This window comes from Sebastes fasciatus, chromosome 9, assembly GCF_043250625.1.
Source record: "Sebastes fasciatus isolate fSebFas1 chromosome 9, fSebFas1.pri, whole genome shotgun sequence".
NCBI classification, from domain to species: Eukaryota; Metazoa; Chordata; class Actinopteri; order Perciformes; family Sebastidae; genus Sebastes; species Sebastes fasciatus.
In genome coordinates, this window is record NC_133803.1 from 2,943,574 (window position 1) to 2,970,000 (window position 26,427).

Here is a 26,427-nt window from a genome sequence, read left to right on the forward strand (position 1 = left end):
TTAAGCCTCAGCATTGGTTTAAAGTTGGTTTTCTTCTGTTTTAAAGAAAGGCCAAGAAATTGACTTTTGAATGTGTGACCTCTTTGCCGTTATGTTCAACACTCATTATATTGACTTTTGGAATGAACAAAACTGGTCAGTCATTTACCAAAACGGTGTGTGTGAACCATCTACCAGCCACAGCCGACCTTTTAGCAGCACTTGTCTGGTCTTACCTCCTTCAAAATGTTTGTAATAACACTTCTACCCAGGTGTGGTGGGCACTGTAAGGAATGGAGTATGTCTTTGATATGTGCTGTATTGCATTCTCCCTCCTCCCTCTCTACTCAAGCACTTGGGCAGAAGGGTGATTCCCCTGCTCCCATCTCTCCTCTCTCCCCTCTTCACTCCCCCGACTCTCTGGAGGAGCTTTCTCTGACCGAGAGTCCCAACCAGCCCCCTCCTTCGGGATTTGCTGCATCCTTTGGCTCCTTCTCCACTGAACCCCCCACTACTCATTCCAAGAACATGCCTTGGGTGGGTGAAGAGGGTGACTCTGGACCCGGCCGTAGTAAGATTAAGGAAGACATTCTAGATCCGTTAGCTGGTCCTTACCTGAGTTTAGGGAAAGACCCAGGGCCTCATAATCCGTGTGAAGACAGCGGAGTTTCATTTTCACCTGAGGAGAAGCTGATTAGCTCAGACAGGTCCTCCACTGGCCCCTCCCCCGTGAACCCCCAGATGAAGGTCCCTGAGTCTCACCTTGCCTCCTCTAACCCAACAGAGCACTGGGATTCACCATTCCTAGCATCTCAAGACAACTCCAAGGTCTCTATGGATACCTCCTCCAAGGACACAGCTCCCATTAGCTCTTCCGGGTACGAGCCAGACCTGCACGGCAACCAGTCTGACGAAGATGATGACCTGATGTATGAGGTGAAGAAGAATAATAACCCATTTGAGGGCTATTCCCCACTGGCAGACAGTGGCTACTCCCATTTTGGAGACTCCAAGTCCGACAGCAGGGCCTCAAAAATGTCAGAGAGTCCCACTCCTGATCTGGTCCAGTACGGCCTGACTGGAGAATCCCAGGATACCCCACCATCTTTCTTAGACGTGGGGAAAACATTTGAGACGGGCAAGATGGCCTCTGATTCACTCATGCAGTCAGTGAATCAGTTCTCATCTGGTCTCAAAGATGATGATGATGATGAGGAGAAGGAAGAAGATTCTGCTATGCCACCATCGCTTCCGGACATCCTGAAGTCTTCCCCACTCAACCCCGAAAAAATGGACTCCGGCTCCTCAGAGGGAAGCCCAGAGCAGAGTCCCATCCTTGAACGGAGGATGATGGAGTCGCCAAACCCTCCAATCAATCTGTCAGCTAACAACCCATTTGCCTTTGATGCTAAAGTGTCCCTGCTGAAGGAGATGACTGAGGAGTTGGAAGTGAGAGCGGCCGACAAAGGAAAAGTCGAAGACGACGTAAGCTTTGGTGCATTTGATCTTGTCAAAGAGGCGGAGGAAACCACCCCCACTAAGGTCAAAGAAGATGAACCAGTCAAGATCGAGCAGAAAGATTGGTTTTCAAGCTGTGATTCTCCCAAAATGACCGAAAAGTTTGAGCCTCTGGACTTCCAGAGCAAAAAGACCCCCGCTGAGGATTCAGATTCCGAGTCGCCAACAGCAGACTCCCTGTCTCCAGTCCTGGAAGCTATGGCCAAGAACCCCGCCAGCTTCCAGGTGGAAACGGAGAAGATGGACCAGAGGATGAAATTGGAGGAGCCAGAGATGGCTGAGGAGGTCTCTGAGCATGAAGTCTCCTCTGAGGAGTTTGAATTCATTGAGCGACCACCCAGAGGTGTTATCGATGAGTTTCTTGAGGCACTGGATACTTCCAAGTTTGCCTCCTCCAAGCCCCCAGAGATCCCCATGGATGATGATCTTAGCTTTGGGCAGAAAGATGTGCCTCCATTTTCAGCTCCACCTGTGGCAAAAGTAGCCCCACCCCCCAAGGTTGACGAGGAGGCTCCAAGTCAGAGCTCCTACCTCCTCCTTACCCAGGCTTCCCCCCAGAAGAGCAAGGCCGAGCTGGAGAAGCTCGACATTCAGCAGCCCCCGCCCCAAGCTCCGCTCATTCACTCCCCTGTCCGCAAACCAGAGGAGGCTGTCGCTAAGAAGAGCGTGGAAGGCGGGAAAGGGTTTAAGATGCCAAACGTGAACATAAGAGCAGGTAAAATAAACCAGTCCCGGCATGGAAACCATCCCCCCCCACATCCTCCTCAGTTTTCACTGGCACTTCCATGTTCATCGGCATAATTTTCATCTTCACTCTTTTTTTCTCCTCCGTTATTTTCTCCCAGCCAACCAACCACCAGCCAGTAGCCTATTTACTTCAAATCCCATCACTTTCTCCTTAGTATCACCTTTCCTTTCTTGCATCGTCCCTTTTTGCATTTTCTTTGATAATTAACCCTCGCATTTTGTAAAGTCTGGTTTAATTTGTGTGGGTGTGTGTTCCATTGTGGCTCAACGTTTTTGCTTTTGCTACATTTCGTGCATTTCTGTCTCATTAGAATAATATCATCTCTGTGTACCTGATCATTTTATTTTTACATTTTAAGCTGTGGTAAGTAAAATGTGATCATGTTTTTTGTTGGAAGCAGGAGTCTATTTTAATTCTTTTTAAAAAAAATTTTTTAAATCATCTGAAAAAATATATTTTATGCATGATTATCAGAAATGAGAAATCGTGGTATACAGATGTTGACCACCTGCAAACACTATATTTGAACTGTCAACTTGAATTACGTTTCTGTCTGGTTTTAGTTTCTCTCTGCTCTGGAATTAACTCGAGATGCCGGTCTGAAACCCAACACCACCTGATAGGCCCCGACACCCACTCACAACGACACTCATACACCCAGAGCTACCAGCCACACCCTGTTACTGGCTCTGATTTATGTGGTTTACGATCTCTCCCACACCCTGTAATGCATGACTGCATCAGATTGTGTGTACCTGAGGCTAAATGCTGCAGCATTTGTGCCAAATAACTTGAGCTGTAGTGACTTTAAACGGTGTTGAACTTTCTATCCAGTAACCACACTAAATAATTACATAGGCGGGTTATTTTGCCAGGTTTTTAACTTGCTTTGATATGATAAATGACAGATTACGGTTTCTAGAAGATCAAGTACACACTACAGACTGGTCCATTAGATTCCAAGTAGCATTCATATGTATGACAAACAAATAAAGTTAAATCTAAAACTCTGGTAGAAAGCACAGCTTGTGCTCCTGATTCACCAGTAGGTTCAGTTCACAGGAGAGGAAATGAGTTTCCCAAAAAACTCACTGCTTTTGAAGTACAAAAAATATTCATTTCAGTTGTTTAATCAAGCACAAGTCGCAGATATCACAATAAATTGAACATCTTTGTTTTTTGGACTGTTGACGGACAAAACCAAGACATTTGAGGACGTCATATTTTTTTTTTTTACAATTAATGAATAATTGTCAATTGCAGCCCTAAGGATGATTGGTGTGTTTGTTTTTGGGAGGGATTTTTCTTCTATTGTGGACATAATTATTGTAATTGATAGATTCCACTTGATAACCTTAATGGTGCTACCACCACCTCCTCTAATATCCATGGCAAGTTTAAAATCTTCCATTGTTGATGTGTAAACCAGTGTTTGTAGTTGATTTTTATTGTACCCAGAGGTAACTGAGAATAACACTGATGTAATGATATTTCAGAGACCGTTTGTCAGACAGATGCAGAGCTGCCTTCTTCATGGCTTTTAGAAAGTGATGAATGGCCCCCCCGAGGCGCCGCTGTCTCTGAAGACAACACCGCTTAGTCTTCATTTTAATGGATGACTCAGTTTTATTTAAACTGATATTGATCAGTTAATATACACACTCATATTAATACCATCCACAGCGTAGACAGCTACTGTGTAACTGGAGCAGTAGGACTTTGCTCTTTGGGATGTTTTAACTGTGTGTGTGTGTTTTGGAGGGATCTCCTGTTAATTAAAGCCGCCTCCTCCTCCTCCCTGCATTGCGACACTGGCAGGCCCACAAAGGGTTCTCCGACCCAGAAACCACTCAGCAAATGTTCTTCATTATACAACTTGAGGTGCAGAGCTGCAATCTGAACATAAATCTCCCTTCACGCTGAGAGCAGCTCGCTTCATCTGAGTTTTTCTCTACCAATCTTAATAAGTTACTCTACTGATACTGCTGCTGATACAGGAATTGTTTTTTTTTTAAATATCTTCTTTACTCGGTTTGTATTTTGTCTCAACACAAATAGCAACAAAGGGTTATTAGGGCTGCACCAAAGAAATTGTTTTTCTTAATCATTATTCTGCTGATTATTTTAAAAAAATTCGGGGGGTGGGCGGGGGGGTGTGACATTACATTTAAAGTGACGTCTTCAAATCTTTTGTTTAGTCTGACCAACAGTCAAATATTTGGCATACAGGCAAATATTTGTACTTTAAATGATAAAGCGATCATCAAAATAGTTAGTTGTGTCGATGGAGTAATTGTCTATTGACTAGCCTAATTGTTGGCAGTGAAAGGGGCCTGGTTGCATCACTGTGGTGGCCTTAAAGGGGAACATCACCTACATTAAGAATTCCAATATGTTATTTCCATGGCCTAGGAAACTTCAATCAGTATTTGTTAATATGAGCTCCTCTCTTTCAGAGCCAGATACAAGAGAAGTAAGTCTCAAACTTGTGATGCCATAGGGTATTAAGTCTGGAGCTGCTCCATAGACGATGAATGGGAGACCCACAGAATATTTCTTTTTTTTATACCCAAATGAGCTTTATTCTATTGTCAGGTTCTCCGTTGTGAAACACATGTACCCATATACTCAGAACGTTCCCCTGGGTGCTCTCTCTGTCTCTCCCAGTTCATTGTCTATGGAGCTTCGTTTGAGTTTTAACACTAGTTTTTGAATTTGGGAGAGAGTTTTAAATGTTTACTAATATTTTGTGGACTGTCTTAGACCATAGGAATAACATGTATGAATTTTTTTAAATGGCCGCAGTTCCCCTTTAAGCAGCTGCAGACAGATTAATGACGTTGTTTTTAACAGTTGCTATATGGCTTAATGAATAAGGATTGCAAGTGCAGATTATATTACAATAACTGAAAATAAGCACAAAAACGATCTTTTAAAAAAGGTCATTGCTATGACCAGCACCTAATATTTGGTTAGCTTTTACCAGACAACTCAGAATGAAAACCAATAATTAGTTTTTATTATTAACATAATCATATTTCATAGGGTAGATTTAACTTTATATAATCCAAAAATACATTTAGAAGTTGCCCAAAAGTAATTGATAACTGAAAATCACCAACATTCTAACTTGATTAATGATTAATTTAGGTTTATGAGTTTATTGTTTTAGCACTACTTCAGACCTTACCATTGACCTCAACATATAAATAGAGCAACATATTGAACAAATCACAAGAAATCTAAGTCTGGAGACACCCTGAACCTGCAGAAAGCTGATTTAAAGCATGTTGCTCCCTCTGCGGTGGCTTGGTGGGTTAGAGCAGCAACCATAGAAAATGTTCTAAAAACATGCCCGAGGTAATATCTCTCTCATTTGTTAGTAAATCAGCCATTTGACGTGAAACGGTTCATGCCTTTATACAGCGAGGATTGTGCGATTAATTTGTATGTCAATGTATATTTTTCGAACTTTTGTTTTTGTCATGAATACTTTCACACAGAACGTGAATGTTACAGAGACGGGAAACTTTATTACTCCTTTCAACCTTGACAAAGGCAGCGCAGACCAGATCCACTCCTTCCGTTCTTACCTTTCACAACAAAAGCCATAGACATATAATATTCGCAGGCGAGTAATCCCGCATTTTCAGGATGTTTATTCGTCACGCCCCCGGTGATTAAAGGCCTTTACACTGATACAGGATTTTTGGAGAATAGACATTTACCTAATATGTTGCAAATTATTTCATTAACATTCAGTTTGATTTGCGTACTTTGATGAATGCTTCACATTTATTTTGGAAGGGAGAACTTAATGAAATTCCTCAATAATCTGTGTCTGTAACTAGTCTCCAGTTTTCTGATGTAAATAATGACTGGGGTGTGTCATCCGCAGTGAAACAGTGCAGAGCAAAGTTTTCACGGTGAAAGGTCACTTTGTCTCTCTGAGGACAAAGCAGCACAAACTTTGTACTTCTCTATTTATATAACCGTCTCTTTCGCCACCAAAGTTTGCCCTCTCGTGAGCTGTAGGCTTCAACTTTGTTTCTAGCAGGGAACCAAATGATAAGAGAGCTGGCAGGTTGGTGGGACACTCTGTCCTGAACCTGAAAATAAACATTTAACAATGATTCATCAACTAATCGGTACATTGATTAAAATGTAATGCTGTAGTGCTGAGCTCTGATCTCTTTCACTTGTCTTGCTTTTAATTTAAATTATTTTCTTATGGTTGTATGTAGACCTGTCCTGGACCTGTAGTAAATTAAGTCAAATATATAATCAATATATCTTTTGATAATGGGACCAAGAGTTTGTTTGATCCAGTTTTCTCCTACGACTGAAGCTTTGCTGTCATTCACAGAAAAACAATGCATTTTAATGCACTTCACACACACATCTGCAGGTCTGTGTTTTTATGAGTAAGGGCCTTTGTGTTTAGCTTGAAGAGGGGAGGTAGAGGGGTTTATAAGATGAGATGGGCGCCATCTACTGGACGAAGTGACTACAGCTTGGATGATGAAGTCTAACTCCCTGATACCGACCAATAATCCGATCATTTTACACCAGATAACTCCGATTATTTCAGCCATAGTAAGTCAGTCAGTTCTCTTTAGTATTTAACCCTCCTATTATCTTTGGGGTCAATTTGACCCCATTCAATATTTAACGTCTCTAAATAAATGATTGACATTTTTTTTTTGCTTCATATTTAATGACTTTTCCTAATTTAATGGGGATAACTGGGTAGACATAAAATTAAAATGATGATCTGTTTTCAATGTCCTGTACACATGCTGTACGCATCAGTGTTCTTTAGGGTCAATTTGACCCCAGGCTGTTTTAGCTGTCTAAAACGTATAAGAAATATCAACATTTGTTTTGGATGATATTGAGGTCACTATAACATGCAACTTTATAATCTTCAAAAAGCTTTGGGGCCCTAACCTAACATAACCATAACTGTAGTAGTGCGAGAACCACTGATAGTTCATACGACATGGAGGAGGGGAAACATCATTCTCGCGAGAACTTTGATATTTCCCCACGCTTTGGGGGCGGCAAAATATGGTTCCCGTGAAGATATTGATTTTATTTAAAGGGCTATTTAGGTAGTCAACAAACAAACAAAGTACCTGACACATAAACTTTAGTAACAATTTGAATTATAATCATTTTCTGGAGGTTTAAATTGCTGGGGTCAAATTGACCCCAAGGATAAAAGATGTTAATAAATTTGAAGGTAACAGGAGGGTTAAGATGGATTTCTTTGTTCTGACTGGTAGATTAGGATCAGTGTCATCATAATGCCTGGAAATCTTGGCAGCATTGTTTATTTGGCAGCCCATATTTTGAATTGTTATCCCTAAACTGCATGTTGGCATCAGTGAAGGTGACTGAAAAAATTGAGTCACTTCAGCAGTTTACTCCGGTCTGGGTTTTATCCTATGAAATATATCAAGTTTCAGTACTGATACAAAATTATTTTAGGTTTTAAGATTTTACTTTTAAAAAATAGAAACACTATTCATTTAACAAAAGAAGCCAAAGTATTAAGTAAACAACTATTAAATGTAGCTGTACAAGAACTTAAATTGTGTAATACTTTCATTCTTAAAAGTTGAAATCCAGAACTATCTGATCAAACGATCAGCCGATTAGTTGACTGACATAAAGTTAACTCTGCCTGTCTGTTTTTATATCATTCTAAACTGAATGTCGTTGGGTTTTGGACTTTTGGTCGGTCAAAACCAGCATTTTTCACTATTTTCTAACATTTTATTGACAAATCTATCGGGAAAATAATTTAGGGCTGTCAAAGTTGACCTCATATCGCAAATTAGTTCTAACGCCACTAATTTCTTAAACGCATTAACACAACTTGCGATGTTTTAGGTTGTAGCTCAGTTTTAAAACTAGAGTAAAGATACAGCTATAATATGAAACTATAAAAAACCTGAAGAATCCATCGGTACCAGCCATGTCATACTAGCTTGTCATGAAGGAGGCTAAATAATGCGCCAAACTTACATTAAATTGTCGAGGAAAAACTGTAATGCCATTTTCAAAGGGGTCCTTTGACCTCTGACCTCCAGATATGTGAATGTAAATGGATTCTATGGGTACCCACGAGTCTCCCCTTTACAGACATGCCCACTTTATGATAATCACATGCAGTTTGGGGGCACACTGACAGCTGTTGTTGCCGGTTAGCCATGTTATGATTTGAGCATATTTTCTTATGCTAAATGCAGTACCTGTGAGAGTTTCTAGGCAATATCTATAATTGTTTTGTGTTAATTGATTTCAAATAATAAATATATATACATACATTTGCATAAAGCAGTGTATTTGCCCACTCCTATGATGATAAGAGTATTAAATACTTGACTAATCTCCCTTTAAGATACATTTTGAACAGATAAAAAAATTATTAATTAATTATATTTTATTTGATTGACAGACCTAATAATTATGAATTGCAGCACAAAAACATTAGGAATCTGACAACATGTTTAATGCCATCTTTCAGCACTTCACAGTTGATACTCTGTGCTATTGACTTGTTTTTCGGTTGTTGAGGTTTGATGACCAGCCCTACAGGTTATCAGTCATCATATAAAATCCTCTGAAAAAAAGTAGTGTAGTTTGGTGACTTGCAGTACTTTCATGCCTCTGCGCAATGTTTTTTTTTTTCTCCACTTGTTTTAATTTGACAAATGTGCAGGTCTCTGTTGATGCTGCCTGGTACAGTAAATACAACTGAATCAGTTTCACATAGATGGACAGAAATCATTCATCTGCTTCGTCTTTCTGCTTCGTCAACAGCAGCAGGAGGAGGGATGACGAAGGGAAAGCAGGGGGGAGATAAAGCATGAAGAAAATGGGGGGGGTGGAAGTTGGAGGGAGAAAAAGGAGGGGAAAGGGAAGATCAGATTTGGCAGTGGTGAGGAGGAGGAAGGGAGAACATGCCAAAAAGGCTGAGCAGAGAGGGAGGAGGTGAGGCAGAGACGTTTATAGTTGCTGCGTCAGAGCGCTGGCAGCAGACAGTCAGCTGACAGGAGGGACTTCATTTGCTCGCTGCAGTTGTCTCCCCCACAGGAAGCCTTGCTCGGGTGCTCCCCTCCCTCCCGCCCGCTCTCCCTCCCTCCCTCTTCTTTCTCCTCCTCCTGCAGCCGAATACACACACACACACACATTTACTGCCTCTTGCTCGGTCCCGCTCCGTCTGGAATGTGTGTTTGGTGATCGGACGGCATGGAGAACAACTCTGTGGACAAAAAGGAGTGCGAGCCTGCCGCAAAGCACTGGAGAGAACAGGGTATATGTACCTCCACCTTTCTGTCTTTGTCTTCTTGGACAGTTTCTCTGCTGTGGTTGGAGCAGGACAGTGACACCTCCACCCTCAAGAGTGTGGGAGGTGTTCACTGCTGCAAGGTGCTTTTGGGGGGAAAAAACGCCGTCCCAAATAGCTTTTATTTTCTTGCTGTGGCTCTTCTTTCATGCTGACTGAAGGAAATAGATATTTGACATTGACGATTAAACGGGAGACCAGAATCGATTTGTAAAACGGTGTCCGATGTTGCAGCACATTTAGCTGGATCTCTTCCACCCTGCCTGTCCTGCTGCTGGGTGCATCAATTCAAACATTGCAGCGTTGGAAATTGAGACAAAAGATAAAATGTTAGGATGAATTCTGGAATGTTGGGTATTTCCATTTGATTTTGTGGGGCATCTTGAGTTTGCATGTTTTACAAACTAGCTCTGCTAAATGGTTTTCATCTCGCTTCATTCGTCTGTGGGACCTTTTGTTGACGGCGTGAGTTGTACCTGAATCGTGACTGCTGTTTTATTTCCTACATACCGGGAGGCTCGGAGTCCTCCCAGATAACATGATTGTGTTTTTTCTGGACAGTGCAGGTCTCGTCATTGGGGCGACTGCAGCAGCTACAGAGAGGACCTTTGGACAGTCAGCTGCTGTGACCAAAGGTAGTCAGTAGAGAGGAGGAGGAGGGAGGGATTTGTGAGCAGAGTGACATTAGCTGGCAGTTTAATGATTGGCTCGTGTGCCGGGGATATGCTAATGAGCTGGAGGAGAGTCAGTTCTAGAGCTTTCAGCAGTCTGTAGTGGCCGCTTTCTGCACAGGCCCCATGTTTACTGTGTGTGTGTGATGGACAAACTAACATGTTCAGTGTTTTAGAGCTCGGGTCATATTGTGTTTCTGACACAGATGTTTTGAATTAACAAGCCTCGGTCTAAACTGAGCATATGGCTGGACCGTGTACGGTCAGTCTGTGAATTTATGGCTAAACTGTTATAAAAATAATCAGTGGTCATGTCTATAATGTTAAATCCAGCGACACATGTCCACCAGGTCCGGCGAGGACAGCTGAGTCTTTAGAATTAGATCGCCTAGTTTGACAGCTTGGTCCAAGTTTCGTGAGCTGAGACGCGTCACGCTGGATGGGCTCATTTGCATAAAGGACTGTTCCTGCCTCCACATGTTAAATCCAGCATGGTAAACACTACACATCCAGTAAAGGATGGAAACACTTTGGGTTTCACACATTGACAGGAAAAGCAGAGCTAGACATCACGGCTAAAGCTGCATGCTAACTCCGTCACGGACAGGAAACGGTATCGTACCGCGGTAACATGTCTCAAGCCACAACTGTAGAGCACCCGTATACTGACATTTATGTTAAATGCATTCAAACGGCCCCGATGGAGCTGACCATAGATGTATAAAGAGAACGGAGCTGACGGGAGAGCTAGCGATGGACTTGGTGAAGGTAGCGGAAGTATACATGTGTGACTACGTCCGGTTTTTAAAATAAGGTGTTAAAGTGAACTGTATTTACAAAATACATCTATTGAAATAAGATTGATTGGATTATATTCACCAGAAGTATAAAACATTAAATGTCCCTTGTAAATTAAAAAGAAAATACCACTAATTTGTGAGGGAAATGTCTTGGAATTTTTTTTATAAATGTCTGATATATTTGACTTCAGGACATCTGACTACACACATGCTGAAATCAAACATTTTTACTGTATTAATTTAGATATTTTCCAAAGTTAAAATCCCTAGATTTGTATGATTCAACTTCTTCCCATGGTCTAGTGTTAAAAAAGTTAACAAAAATTGCAATAAATCGTAATATCGAATCGCCATACATACCGAATCGGCACCCAAGTATCGTGATGGTATTAAATCAGGAGATAGGTGAATGGTCCCAGCCCTAATACAGAATGTAATATACTGTATATAGTGTTATCACATGCCGTGTCCTGCTGTCTGCTGATCTTCATGTGTCCTGCTGACGTTGCATCATAGTGCTGCTATCGCTTCTCATCTCAACACTGAAGCCTTTGTGCTGTGTGTGTGGATGTGTGTGGGTGTGCGTGTGTGTTGGCGCTGCGCTTCATAACAGAGTGTCAGCTCGGCTCAGTTCATCGAGCCATCATTCATTGAGCCGGTAACAAGCGAGGACCGCAAAGTGTTCGCTGCTCGACTGAAAGAAGCTGTTGTGTCTCTGTCGGGAGAGTTTGTGTGACACCACGAGGCCGAGTCGCACAATGAATAAGCACTTTCTGGTGTGTGAGTGTGTAAGGAAGTGTGTGTATGTGTAAGACACACTCTAGTTGCAATATCAAGCTTTATGTTGCAAGTTAAACGAGGCAGTAGGTAAGAATGAGGAACATCATCACGTTTTGTCACCGACTGAATGACTCACCTTCCTCCTGAAGTCATTGTGATGTGTTCATCAGGGAAGAAAAAGACCAAATGGACTCTATTCAGTATAATCATGTTTCTTTAGGTTGCACAACAATCGGTACCATGAACAAAATTTCACAAACTAGTTGTAGCTGTTTGTAGTCCTGCAACTTTCAAAACACTCCAATCCTTTAGTTTTCAGTCACTTTCTTTGTGTAGCAGATATTTAAAGGACCATTTTTTAGCCCGTTAAGTACAAATCAGATATGATTTTCAACATCATCAATGACCAACATGTTCTTATCTCAACTCGTCACATACTGACACTTTGTCAGACCCCTCGGTGCACTTTTGGGTCGCAGTAAACACATGCTTAATGTTATGAATTAAACGATACACTTGTTTACGATTAGGCAACAAAACCACTTAGTTAGGTTTAGGAAAAACTAAATGCTTGGCCTTAAAACTACTACGATTGTAAAGTAAAGATGTTAAATATTTCATGTTTCCAGCTTCTAAAATGTGTGAATTTGCTTTTCCTCATCTTACTAATTATATTTTAGTAAAATGAATACCTTTAGTAATAAATCTGGATCAAATCCATCAGTGTGATCCTCCATCTTTAATCTGCAATATAGCATTATGGAATGTAGGGCTGATCTGAATGCTTTGAAGTTTTGACTGTTACCATGGTAACCGACCTCCAAATTAGTATTTGAGTTATTTTTTTATTTTATTTTTTTAATATAAGTATATAATAATGTATAAATCCCAAATAGCCCATGAAATAAGGAATAATCCCGCATTATTCAAATTTAAGATGAATTATTTTTAATTATTCTCAGACGGATATCGCTGTTTGTTGGGTGTATGTGTGCCTGTGTGTACAGTAGTGCAGCACCGGGCACTGAATAAGGACCAGGCCACTAAGCTTCGAATACCTTTGAATATTTCTCACCGAAGCGTCGAAGCCCAAAAAAAGGGATTGGGGACAGCCCTAATGGATGTGATGCCTTGTAGAGCTACGCCGATATATCGATCAGTATTGCAGATACCGGTATATCTGTATCTGCTTGTTTTTCTTGAGTTGACTAAATTTTAGTCTGATGGGGGGATGCTTCAACATTTCTTTTTGTCTGCATCATTCATGGGGAACAACTTCTTAACAGTTTGTTTGAATAATTGAGACCGTTGTTCCAGTTTTGCATGTATTTGAATGTATTGAACATCTGTGTGTCTGCGTCAGGCCCTGCAGCAGTTACACCGTTCAAACGAGGCTTATGCTCTGTGGACTTGGGACCGAGCACAATTGCAGGCAATATAACATTAAAGTGGCAGTAGGCAGTATCTTTTTGGCATCATTGGGCAAACATCCCATAATAAGCTTTCAGCATATTGTAATTGAAGTGTTCTGAGAGATGACTAAACTTCTGCTCCTCCTCATGGCTCTGTTTTCAGGCTTTACAAAATCTAGCCAGTGACGGGAGACTTTGACCAATCACAGGTCATTTCATTGAGAGAGTGCGTTCCTATTGGCTGTTCTCCTGTCATGTGACCGGAACTTGGCGTTCCTTCACCAGATTTCACAATGGCTGCCACCTCCCAAACTTTCTAATTTTTCCTGTCTCATGTACTACTGTCACGATATAGCAACCATTTCATAAAAATAACTTTTTTTAATCATATTTGCGCCAATCTCGCCTACTTCAGCTTTAATGATCTACAATATATGTTTAGTATTGACTCCAAAGGTTTTAGCCTTCACTCCACCTTTATGTTTAAAGCTGCAGTGAGTAGAAATGGAGCAAATAGTTATTTTTATAAAACGGTCACTATATCCTGACAGTAGTGCATGAGACAGGTATTCTGAAAAAAATCATGTGCCTCGGTGTCCTCCGGTCCTCCCAACGGCATCTGCAAGATTTCAGAGCGGAGGAAAATGACGAGTTGGAGTCTGCCATTCAGCTGCCGCCTCTCAGCAGCTGTCAATCACTCGCAAACTCTGATCAAACGGTCAAACTAGGCAGCGCTGATCTAATATGAATCAATATTGTGTTACTGTAATGCCTATTTCTCTCCTCAAATGTTTTCAGAAACAGCTTGTAGTGTACTGTTTAGCTGTAAAATGAGAAAGTTTGTGACTTGGCAGCCATGTTGAGATCTGTTGAGGAAATATCAAGGAGCAGAAGTCTAGTTTTCTCTCAGAACATTTGAATTACAATATGCTGAAAGGTTATTATAGGATTTTTGCCCAATGATGCCAAAAATATACTGCCTAGTGAAGCTTTAAGTGATTATTAAAGACAAAAACTGACTACTGGGCAAAAACTCTGTCAGAACAGGCATATTCTGGTCACACATTGATCATTAATGTATGAAGAACAAAAACTATAATTAGGCCTGATTTTTAAATCCTTGTTCACTTTGTTTTGGACGCAGTGGCTTTCCCAGCATGCACCTGGTGTTCTTGGACAGCTTGCAGTTCCTTACATGGATTTGAACTGATGCACAGTCTCTCTTTCTTCCCTTCCAGTGGGTTGGATTTGAATTCCTAACTTTTATCTTTGCTGCTTGGCATTTCTGGAGCCGGTTGTCCTTTTACAGCCGGGTTATGCAACACACCTCCACCCTCCTCCTCCTCCTCCTCCCGCTGCTGCTGTCATAATCCTTATTAGAAACCTGTTTCTTCATGATAACAGACGGCCTTTCACATATATACACTTCCCTCTGCCTTGGTTGAACTTTGAACATCCTGCAGTGTCACTGTGTATGCTGTTTTTTCCACCACCCTGAATTCATTCATATTTACTGATTAATTGTTTGTCAGTGTCAAAACAGTTACTGTGGATTATATTGAAGGAAATGCATAAAGGAAGTTTAGTGCAGTCAGTCATGAATCTGTCATGAATTGGTTCCCAAGTGTAGTACTGGTGTGTAGCAGCACCAGTCGCACAGCAGTTTGTCAAATAGTCAGGAAATTGAATGTATTGATTCGCGTACATAGACATGAATTTCACATTTTTTTCGTGATGGTCAGCATGAAATCAATTTGTAATCCAGGTAATTGTGAACCGGGAAGTAAAAAGATTGGCGAACACCACGTAGGGATGAAGTCAGGGTGGTTGGGTGGGTCAGAAAACACAGTGCTTTCTCCCAGGAGACCGCTGTTTGTGTCCCGTGTGGAACCACAAGTCAGAGTTGATTTATTTGTCACATAACTTGCATACTTATGTTACACCACTTCCGGTGTTATTTTAACCCAAACGGCGATCGTTTTCCTGAAGCTAACAGGGTAGTTTGGTTGCCTCAGCCTAACCAAGTTGATCTTTTCGTAAACCTAACTAATTAGTTTTATTTTGAAAAGACTGGAGTTGAAATTGACACATGCTTCACATGTTGCGTTCAAGGAACAAGGACATTCGTAGGAAAACACACAAAAAATGTTGAAAGTCGTGCTGAGCGTCACGAAAAAAAAAGGAAATTTGTGTCTATGTACACGAATCTAATAGATTAAATTGTGTGACTATTTCACAAGCCGTGACACTGTGTAGTGTGTAGATCAGTGGCAAACAAGCCATTTAATTTAGATTTTCCTTTAAAAGTCACTACAATAACATCAAATTTGAATCATTGACACTTTTTTAAAAGTTTTAAAATATTGCTGGATTTCCTGAGTAGACACAGGAAAGATGTTTTTCTTTTGTTTATTTTTGTAAAATCAAATTATAACCACAAAACTTGGCAGTTATTCGATTAAGTGTCTTTGAGTAAGTTGTTGAGTTTATACGCAGCTGATTTTGCTTTAAAGAACTCAGTTTAAACCCAAGTAAACATGTATTTTATTTTGTTGGAAACTTAAGTCTCCATTTATTTTAATTGTGTGCTTTCCTGTAGACAAAAGTGAAAAGCGAAATTAAGATATTTCCCAGAGGGGAAATCCGGGTGTTGCAGCAGCACAAAGACATAAATAAGTACAGATACATATAGAAAGGTAAAACAAATTAAATAAATAATTAGATGTATAAGTAAGAATAAAATAGAAACTGCAAAAGAGCAATTGGACTCAAAATTGCAGTACTAACTGTACTCACAATTCACGACCAGAGTTGTACTTGATTAATGCAATATTATTATTAGCAGCAGCAGAGTATAGTATATGTAGAGTAATATGATACCACCAAATATAAGTGTACACCAGAATAGTATATAATAAGTATAATATAGAGTGGGAAATTACTATACCATAGTACCGAATTATTTTCAGGAAAGTTATGATTTCAGTTACATTTAATTTAATTTGGCGTTAAGTTGTTCCAGTATTTAGTGTAGTTAGTTTTTATTCACATTTCTTTTTAGCCTCATTTTATTCAAATGAAGATCTCAGCATTTCCTCTGTTTAATTTTCAGTATTCAGTCAGGGAACTAAAGGTTATATTTAAAAAAAAAAATAAACCATAAAAAACGAATCGAGTCCACATTTGTAGTAATCAGTCGTCCATCCGTGGTGAGAGAGACCGAGCTGCGCATGTCTGTCTCCCTCCTCCTCCTCTCTTCCTCTCCGTCTCTCCGCCTCGGTCGGTCTCACCTCTCAACCAGGCGGAGCCGCCGTGTTGCTGCATGCTTAACGGAGGTTCAAGATGGACGCCAAACAGGGTTAGTCTGCTTCTAATCTTTTGTTTACCGACCCTCTCCCTTCTCTTTTACTCGCCGCATTTGCGTCCGGTTATTTGGCGGGTTTAGGATTTGCATAAGCACCGGGACTGTGCCTGGATCCAGCCCGGGCAGGGGGAGAGGCCGACCGGCCCGCGGAGGTCATGCCGGACGGGTTGACGTGTAGACCCCGCGGGGAGGACCGGGCTGCCGGTGGGGGCTGCAGACGGCCTCCCGGGGAGGATAGTAATAATAATAAAACACTTCGGGAGCATGTTGAAGAGAGAGAGAGAGCTGCTGATTTAAACATAGCGAGACCAGCAGCCGAGCTTCAGCTAGCTGTGATGTGGGCTCTATTTTTAGCCCGGCTCCGCGGTGCTAGCATGCCTGCTACCATATGTAGCCAGACAGCCACATTAGGACCGCGGACCCTCCTCCTCCTCATGTTCGCTGTCCGTGTCTTTACATCCAGACAACTACTCTGTCAAACTACCGGCCACATCTGCTGCTGTGGCTAACAGAGCTGCCAGCTAGTGATCACACTGAGCGGTTAGGTAATGAGAGGAGAGCTAGCTGCCATCTAACAGGCTAGCTGTCAACGCCCACATGTTCACCCTGCTGCGCTCAATAAGCAAGAAGCTTCCCGAACATGGGTCTGAATAATGGTCAGTGAGCCGGCTGACACCGTGTTTTACAGCAGCCAAGAGGCGCTCGTCTTTACTGGAAACCCCTCTGATCTGATCTGCTGTGGAATCAGTGGAAAGCACCACTTCTGTATTTGGTGTCATTCTAAAACAGCAGCAGCATTGAAAGCCATTTAAAAAAAAAAAAATCAGTTTTTAAAGTGGCAATTCTTAAGATTTCAGTCCTGCTTGATTTAGCATTTCGATTGGAATGAAAACAATGGAATTGTGCTTAGATTTAGCAGTCTGGAGTCTTTGTGTTGATACATGAGCATAGAAATGGAACAGAAAAAATATATTTCTTTGCACATGAGCTTAAAGTTTCCAGAATTGTGCATGGTACTTTTTTTTTTTTTTTTTTTTAAACAATGGAGAAAACTAACTTTCTGGGAATGTCACCACAGACGCCCATTTCATAATACTGCAAACAATATATTGCAGTAGTTAAATCAGTGGGCCATAGGCTCAATCACCATTGTGTTACTTCCTTCAGTGATGGATAGTGACCTAAAAGACATCTATTTTTATGAAAATCTTCAAGATTGCCACTTTACGATAACACTGGTAAAAAATGCAGAAAGGTTACCAAGCAACAGAGGCTCTGTTCAGACCTGGTATTAACATGTGTCCTCAGAGTTGTCCACTTGTGATCCGATCACTAAGTACAGGTGTGAACACACTCGAGGCGCATTGAGGACACATTGAGATCGGATCTTTCAGACCACATCAGAGGTGGTATGGGCCTCATACGACCTCATTCTTTTATTAGTTTGTAGTGAATGTGTCCCATGGGCCACATTAAGAACCGCCTTCTCAACTGACATCCCTCTGGGATCTGCAGGTCTCTGAGCTCCTCAGGAGAATAGACAGGCAGACACGAGCGCTTGTCAGCATGGAAACGGCCTCTGTGCTTTACTGTATCCTGTCGGTACAACTGTATTTTATTAATATCTTATCTATAGGCTACATATATACAGACTATCAGACTAGGAAAGCAAAGTGCATTATTATCATACTGTCGGTGTTTTTTGTTCTGCTGCTTTATTATCTGTTTGTTTTTGATTGGTCAAATACGTGTTTGGTCTTCAAAATGTTAGAAAATAGTAAAAAATAAATAAAAATACCCATCTAAATTTTGTGAAGCCCAAGATGACGTCTTCAGATGCTCACTTTATTCGACCAGCAGTCCAAAGGACATCAATACTGAAGATGCACTCATATAAAAGATAGAAAAGCAGCAAATCTCAACATTTCGGAAGCCGCGAACAAAAAATATTCAGCATTTTTCTGTGAGAAAAATGACTTAAACGATTCATGCATTATCTATTTCGATGAAGATCCACTTGTCAGTTCAGCGCTTAAACTTTCTTTAGTAGCATCCCATGTCTTTGGTAGCATCCCATGTCTACAGAATGAACATGTTTTATATTCATTAATGTTGAAAAGGTGCTGGTGTCCTGCAGTATTAAGCTGTCATTTGGATTTGTCCACTTGGCAACAATTTGTTGCAGGAAATCTGATTTGAGGTTTTCAGCCTCTTAAGCTTTATTGGCTGTTGAATATTTTGGACAGCTGTCAAACCTACTGTGGCTGGTCAGTCGCTTGGTCTGTGGTGCTGAGCAACATGGCCGCCCTCACTCACAGCACCTGCCATTGTCTCTCTGTACATCAGCTCACCCTGCTCCGCAGTTTGCATTTTAATGCTGCTTTGCTTATCAGCAAACTATTTATCTCTGGATGTATGTAAGACCTTGAGACTTATTTATGGTTTGGGATGTGAACTTGAATTAAAAGTGAACCCTTAATTATGAAGGCCCTTTAGCTATAATTTCCGATAAGCGATGCAGAAACTTTAAACTGTCAGATTCCAGCGTCCAGTGTGACGTGCTCTCGTCGTTCAGAGTCACAAAGTACAGCATGTGACGGCTGTGAGCAACGTCAGAGACTGCAGGAAACCCAGGACTCCTTCACTGCTAATATTGTCCATTGACCTGCCTGGAATTCCCTGTTGAAATATAAGCGTGCTCTATGCAGGACCCAGGTCATGAGCGCAGCTGTCTCCCAGGAGAGTCCTACCCCCACCCACCATCTCCCGTCTATCTGGGTCCTCAGAGAGCGAAGGAGCTCCCTGCAGCACCCATGGGTCAGAAAGACCCCATATTTAAAAACTGCTGCTGATGATTTTATTTTTGGCTCTTTTTTGTTAATAATTCCATAATTGAAGTTGAGAAATTCCTGAAAATGCAGCTCGACCAATACCAAAACCACCCCCTCCCTCTGGAACTGACTCCCAAAACACATCAGGGACTGCACCAACCTGTCCACATTAAGATCACAAATCAAAACTCACCTTTTAAGAACTGCTTTTAATGTGTGATTAATATTGTTTTATATTTTTTATGATGTCCTTGTTTTATGATAGTGTCTTTGAGTTTCCAGAAAAGCGCTTTATAAACAAAATGTATTATTAAACCAATATCGGCCAATAATATATATTATATAAATATTATATATATTATAATATTCCATAAATTCGACCACTCTTCCACAGGATTTCGAAGGTTTTTTAGCACAGATGGGATGGAAATACGGCAGATTATTTTCATAATTTTGATTTTATATTGAATCTCTTAGTCTTTAAAACATCAGAAAACAGTGAGAGCCCAAATGTCTTGTTTACGATATTATTTGCAATTTTACTTGAAAAATGACAAACAATTATCAAAATAGTTGCTGATAGAGATGCACCGATTGCAATTTTCTCGGCCAATTTCAATTATTATTATTTTTTAATGTCCGACCTGCCGACTCCGATTTTCTTTCCAAGAACTATAATTGACAGCTAGGCTCCACACTAACTTCTTTCACCACCGTCCCGAAAAATAATTTCAACCGTCCCTATGCAGTGTGAACCATCAAAATTTTTAAATGTTATCATTTTACTTTATTAGCTATCATCTATAGTGGTCATTTGCTTAAAAACACACAATGCAAATGATTAGGAAATAAATGTATGTTTTTTTAAATATTTGCTTTGCTTAAAAAAAATAATTCTTGGCATTAGTAGTTTTAATTATGAATTATAAGCTGCTTAAAGCTAACGTTAGTGTTGGGTCATAATTCCCTATCTATTTTATATTGCTGTGAAACATCTCCTTCAAACAACTGTATTTGTTCAAGTTTCCTGCCAAAAACTACATTTTACAAGATATTTGAACACATGATAATGTTATAATTTACCTTCTCCCAATAGTTTAAATTTTTTAATTTTTACTGAAGAGCTTGAAGGCAACATAATGCGTTCAATGTAACCTTTTAACGTTAGCAATTAGCGCCGTTATTAGCAGGACTGTGCTAGGGAGAGACCCCTTGCATTTGACAGTCAAGCCGATCACTCTGAGCAGCATCATGTGAATGAATTACAATTTAAGTTTCTGATTAAGTTGGTGGTTTCAAATTTTTAAGGATGTTCCCCAACAACTTATTTTGGACAAATTGCCAACAGTATATTATGTACAGTACCTGTGATCTCGTGTTTAATATGCAGCCTCACAGCAGGGCCTTTTAATTGACTGTTGGACATTTTAAAGGATCTTCATGCTGCTCTGTGTGACACTTTAAATGATCTTCATGCTGCTCTGTGTGACACACTGCTTTTTAATCACAGGTGTAAAGTGCTGCCAAACTGGAAGTATGTTGTACTGCAGGAACAAGTTTCAGAACTTGTAATTCTTTCAAATCTTGTGATCCCATTTCTGAAGTTTATTCTTCTCCAAGATACACTCGTTGTTGTTATTCTCAGCCCTCTTTTATTAGAAGCCAATGCCCTCTTCATCAAAAACCTGGCAAAAGGACAGGAAGCAGGGTTGGGGAGTTTCTGTGTTTATCCACAGGAATCTGAATCAAACTTTTCATAACACTAACAGTGAGCTGGCGTGGACATTCTGTGAGTTTTGGACGGCGTAATAAAATAATGCTCATGCAAGTTCATCACTTGGAAGTTGTCATTGTGGCATCGGGGTGAAAAGTGGAAAGAAAGTCCAGAAGGCACAGAGATGAGGAAGTTGTGAGTCAGAAGCTGCAGTGAGGGATGACGGTGTGTGACCTCTGACCCCCAGCACAGCTGCAGCACAGGCTTCACTGACAGAGGAGACAAACTTTAAAGATGCTTCATCACATGCATCAACCATGTGACATTCATCTGAAGCAGAAGATTTTAATCTAGTTTAACTGTCAGTTGAGTTGAGGCAGAAACCCAGAGGACATTTAATGCTGATTGATTTTAAAAGTCAAATTTTGACTGGGTGAGGAGGCAATATTACCTGTGATGACACCTATGAAAATCATGAAATTAGATTATTATATATATATATATATATATATATATATATATATATATATATATATATATAATATAATATAATATATATATATATTATATTATATATATTTTGCATTCAGACCATTACTCGCTCAAAAAAGGAGCACCTACAGTACATGTTAATAATCGAAGTAGATTATTTTAAGCTTACAGCTGATGTTATTTTTCATTTAGTAGTTGAGTTAACATGCTATAGTGCTGCTAACATGCAAACTAACATGCTTTAGTTATATGAAATGTTATATGCTTTTTTTTATCAGGTTTAGAATTCTGTTTATAATAATTCTGTTATCATTCCTTTAAAGGTACAATATGCAGGAATTTTCTAAAAAACAATGTATATACGGATAAAAAAATAATCCCTCTCAATCATCACTGACCACTAGAAGTGTGTGGTGGTGTCTGGATCTACAGAGACCCTGCAGCCCTCTGCCTCTATTTTTTTCTTTTCTTCTTATTTTGCTGCGTGTTTCTGGGCTTCCAGATTCACTGTTTTATCACTAACGCTGCTCCCTCTCTTGATTCACTTGAATCAGCTCGCTCGACCAGCGCTGCTCTCTCTCTCTCGCCATCGCTCGCTCGTTGAGCCAAGGTGGAGCCAACTTCGAATGCCGTGTGTTTACAAACCGCAACCAGCAGCTGTTGCATATTATACCTTTATGGGTAATTTTAACTGATGATAATGTGATACCATATATATATATATTTTCCAAAACGGTTATTGTACCGGGAAAATCTCATACCTGACATACATACTTAAAACCCTACTCCCAATCCGAGTCACGTCACATGACAATCTCATGATTTCTGATCTAATCATGCATATTAGACAGAGGTGTAAAATTCACTGATTTACGTTGAAAAACGCTCTGGTCATGCAGATTTCAAGGAATCTCCTGAATTAATTATTGGGTATGTTAACAATCAATAGTCTGTTAATTCTTCAAAATTCTGAAACACAAAGCATGTTTATTCGAAATATATAAGTGTTTTTAGACCCATAATCGCAATACAATAGAAGTAAATTAGGTATTTTGGCTATGAATATAATTAAAATGATAATGTAATAATGCTTTAAATTAAAAATGTGGCGCTTTGACTCTTTTTGTTGCAGTTCAATATTAAATGTAGCTTAAATGCTGCACAAGCTCCAGGCTTCATTTGAGGACAGAAACTGTCACTTCTCTCTGGATGTTTGACACTAACCACCACTCTTCTTCCTCCCCTTCCTCCTGCAGTGGTGGATCTCCTCTACTGGCGGGATGTGAAGACCACGGGCGTGGTGTTCGGCGCCGCCCTGCTGCTCCTCCTCTCCCTGACACTGTGCAGCATCGTGAGCGTCTGCTCCTACATCGGCCTGGCTCTCCTCTCAGTCACCATCTGCTTTAGGATATACAAAGGCATTCTGCAGGCCATCCAGAAGTCAGATGAGGGGCACCCATTCAAGTGAGTACCAGCAAGAGAGAGAATCTAAAGTTTTTAGGGTCATGAAGGTCAGAAAATACACCATATGATTTAGCTGTGTCTACCAAAGCGTTTTTTCTCAGCTGAAAACGCCAGGCAATGCAAAGCTGGAGAGCTGGGAGTTGGTTGCATCTGGTTGCTATGATACGGAATGTCCGCTGAAGTCAACACGTGGTGAAATGCTTGCTCTGGCCCTTGCTCTGGATGAAGGGAAGGCTGAGGCACGTAGGGAGAGGACAGACCTGCCGATCTGTGTGGGTTCATGAGATTTTGTGGGTGAGGAAACATCTCAACGAGTAGGATCGTTCGCACACAGTAAGACCATAACATACTAATCAACACATTTGATCATGTGTTTGTGGTAGGCTACTTGTCCCGCCCCTCCCCCTTTGTGATTGGACGGCTGGGTAAAAAGTGACAGTAATGAGCATAGCGTTTTACCCAAAGTTTAAGATTTTTCAGCTCTCGGAGACCTGAAAAAGACTCCAAACGTGTAGCGCTCGACCCAGAATAGACGTTCAGCGCCTCGTTTTTACCATAGCGTAAATACATTGCGCTCCAAATGCAAAGCATTACAAAAATACATTGGCCTCAGGAAAAAACGCATTGGTGGACACGGCCCCTCACACTACCGTTGAAAAGTTTACCAGCTGTTATATTTATGTTCTTTTTTCCTTCAATAATAACTATTTGAACAGAGATAAAAACAGTGTTATTCAGACACCAAATGTATTATTAACATGTGAAATAGTTTTGGCCCCAAAAGAAGAAGAATGAAATGATTCAAACATCCATTTAGTTGATGGCCTCACAGTGTTGCATGACAGGGGAGAACACTGTTGGAACTTGGATGTTGAATTTGTTCTCCAGTCCAGAAAAGCGTCACCGACCCTCAATCATTATTGAACCACTATTTGACTCTAAATATTAAATTAGTACGTTTTTCTTTGGGCCCTCTGCAGTCTACTCAGTGGTTAGATTGAAGAGGTTTAAACCGTGATTAGTCACTCCAACTATCCCATAATGCAGTTTAGGCAAAGGTAAATTCTAACGTTATCATGATGTGTTCCAATGTCATTTTGTAAAAATTGTGTTTTTGGCGAGAACCTTGAATAAATCCAGCTGTTTGGAGATGTTTTCACAAGAATATGATATAGATATTAAAGAGGGAATTGGGACCTGTTTAACCTCCCAACACTAGCCCAAAGGGGGTTTTTGTTTTGTTTTTTATCATAACAATTGTGGATTTTCACTGGTGTTGGTATCGACTATTAAATTTCTGGTATCAAGACATCCCAACATGGGCATCATCAACTTTCTCTTAATTTCAAAAAAATGCATTTGTCTGATTTAAGGACTAGTAATATTTTTATAGGTGACTCTAAAGTCATAATAATGGTAATAATAATAATAAAACAAGATATTGAAACACTTTGCATAACTAATTGAATAAGTATAACAGAATGAATTAAACTGAGCTAATCACAGGAATCAATGACCTGATTAATCCTGATGTTCAGTCTGGACTGTCTTTGCTGTTATGATGCGTGTCCTTCCGTGCTTGGGCGGTATACCAGGGTATTTAGAAATTCCATCGGTATGGTTTTCCATACAGTCATGAATACAGACGCTGCACTTTCTATGATGCTGTATTAATGTGATGTATTGTAATGCGCAGCACACGCCACCAGAGGTCGGTCTCTATGGTGTAACAGGCAGCTGAGCACAGAAACATGGCGACTGAGTGTTATGGGTTTAGTCTTCTTCAAACTACAAAAAAGCAGTTTACCACATGATTTGATTCAACTGCCAGTCTGCCACCACCAGCGAGTGTGGGAGGGAGGGAGCAAGCAAGCGAGTGTGACGTTATCAGTTATAGAGTGCTACAGGAATGAGTCCTAAAACCCAGAAATGAGTTAGCACCTTAGCACTTCTGGTTCCCTCGTCTGGAAGTCAACAGGTTTTTAGTTAGATGCCTGAAATAAGGTCTGTGGTTAACACAAGCTGAAGATATCATAACATTTTGTTCTATAACATAACATACATCAATAAATACCCCACTCATGAATTTTAAAGCCTTTGTGTCTTAAAAAAAGTGGTTGCTAACAAGCGTCTAAATGAGACTACTATATTTCTCGTGTAACCATGGCGTAGTTGGTTTATAGCCTAACGTTAGCTTTTTACTTCTGGTGCATTCATGCTTCAAAAATCATACAAGTAGTGTTCATTTATGGAGATTATTTTGCAGTATCATAAATGTGTGTTTGACACAGAGCTTTTTTTTCTGCAATAATCCAAAAGCCAATGGAATAATCCCATTGGCTGTTAGTGAAGGGAACCAGGGTAATGCTAACTTCCTGGTTGGCCTACAACGCCCCCCCCCTCCTTCCCCCCTGAACCGTATACCCCGGTGAAATATCAGGAAGGTATACATAAACAGATACCGCCCAAGCCTAGTGTCTGGCCCAGATAACATATTAATTCCTTTTTTAATTTTGTATTGTGATGGTTTCAAAAACAACTTCAGCTTGATTTTTTTCTTTTTTTTTACCCCCACAAACAACTACATCACATAGAAACACACACAAACATGTCTGTACAGTAACTCACTACTTTACAGGATCACTGTGAATATACACAGTGGACTCTTTTAATACTCAGCCTGCTGGTTCAACGTCTTATTTGTTGATTCGTTTATCCTCCCTCCTGGCTCTTTTTCAAAACCTACTTACTGTGTTTTTTTTGTCACCTGCTGGTCTGCAAACTGACCTCGATGCATATTAGAGTTCAATTAACTCAGATTAACATAATCTGAGCGGGGTGGTGGGGAGTGAGCTCAGAGAGTCACATTACAAACTCATTTCTACAGATTCTACAGTGTATGCAGGAAAGCTGCATTAAAAAGAGCAGGAGGAAATAGCACAGTGAACTAACTACAACACAACTATACACACACAACAAACAGCGCTGTCCATTATTCTGAAACAATAGCTAAATGATAATAACATGTATGTCGGCCAATAAATTTTTTTATTATTATTTTTCTATGGATCCATAAAGCTTGAACAGAGGGGGATCAATGAGCTCTGTATTTAACCCACTGCTCCGCTGTCTTTCCCTCTCAGGCAGTACCTGGACCAGGAGGTGGCGCTGTCTGCAGACATGGTCCACAAGTACAGCGACATGGCTCTAGCAAAACTCAACAAGAGCATCGGTGAATTGAGGCGTGTATTCCTGGTCGAGGACCTGGTCGACTCCATCAAGGTGAGAGAGACTCTG

General features: G+C 40.5%; 1 protein-coding gene across 10 annotated transcripts in view; it reads left to right on the top strand.

The window, feature by feature from the left end:
* The window catches only part of rtn4b (reticulon 4b), a 47,605-nt gene that overhangs the window by 13,079 nt on the left and 8,099 nt on the right, over positions 1-26,427 (top strand). For 4 of the 10 annotated variants that reach the window (XM_074645265.1, XM_074645267.1, XM_074645266.1 and 1 more), the window contains 2 exons: positions 22,923-23,130; positions 26,274-26,412. In XM_074645265.1, coding sequence (XP_074501366.1) covers positions 22,923-23,130; positions 26,274-26,412 — 347 coding nt within the window. Of the gene's footprint in view, positions 1-331; positions 2,213-9,410; positions 9,570-16,460; positions 16,624-22,922; positions 23,131-26,273; positions 26,413-26,427 lie in introns of those variants that run through there. The other 6 variants (XM_074645261.1, XM_074645262.1, XM_074645263.1 and 3 more) reach the window with 4 other exon arrangements.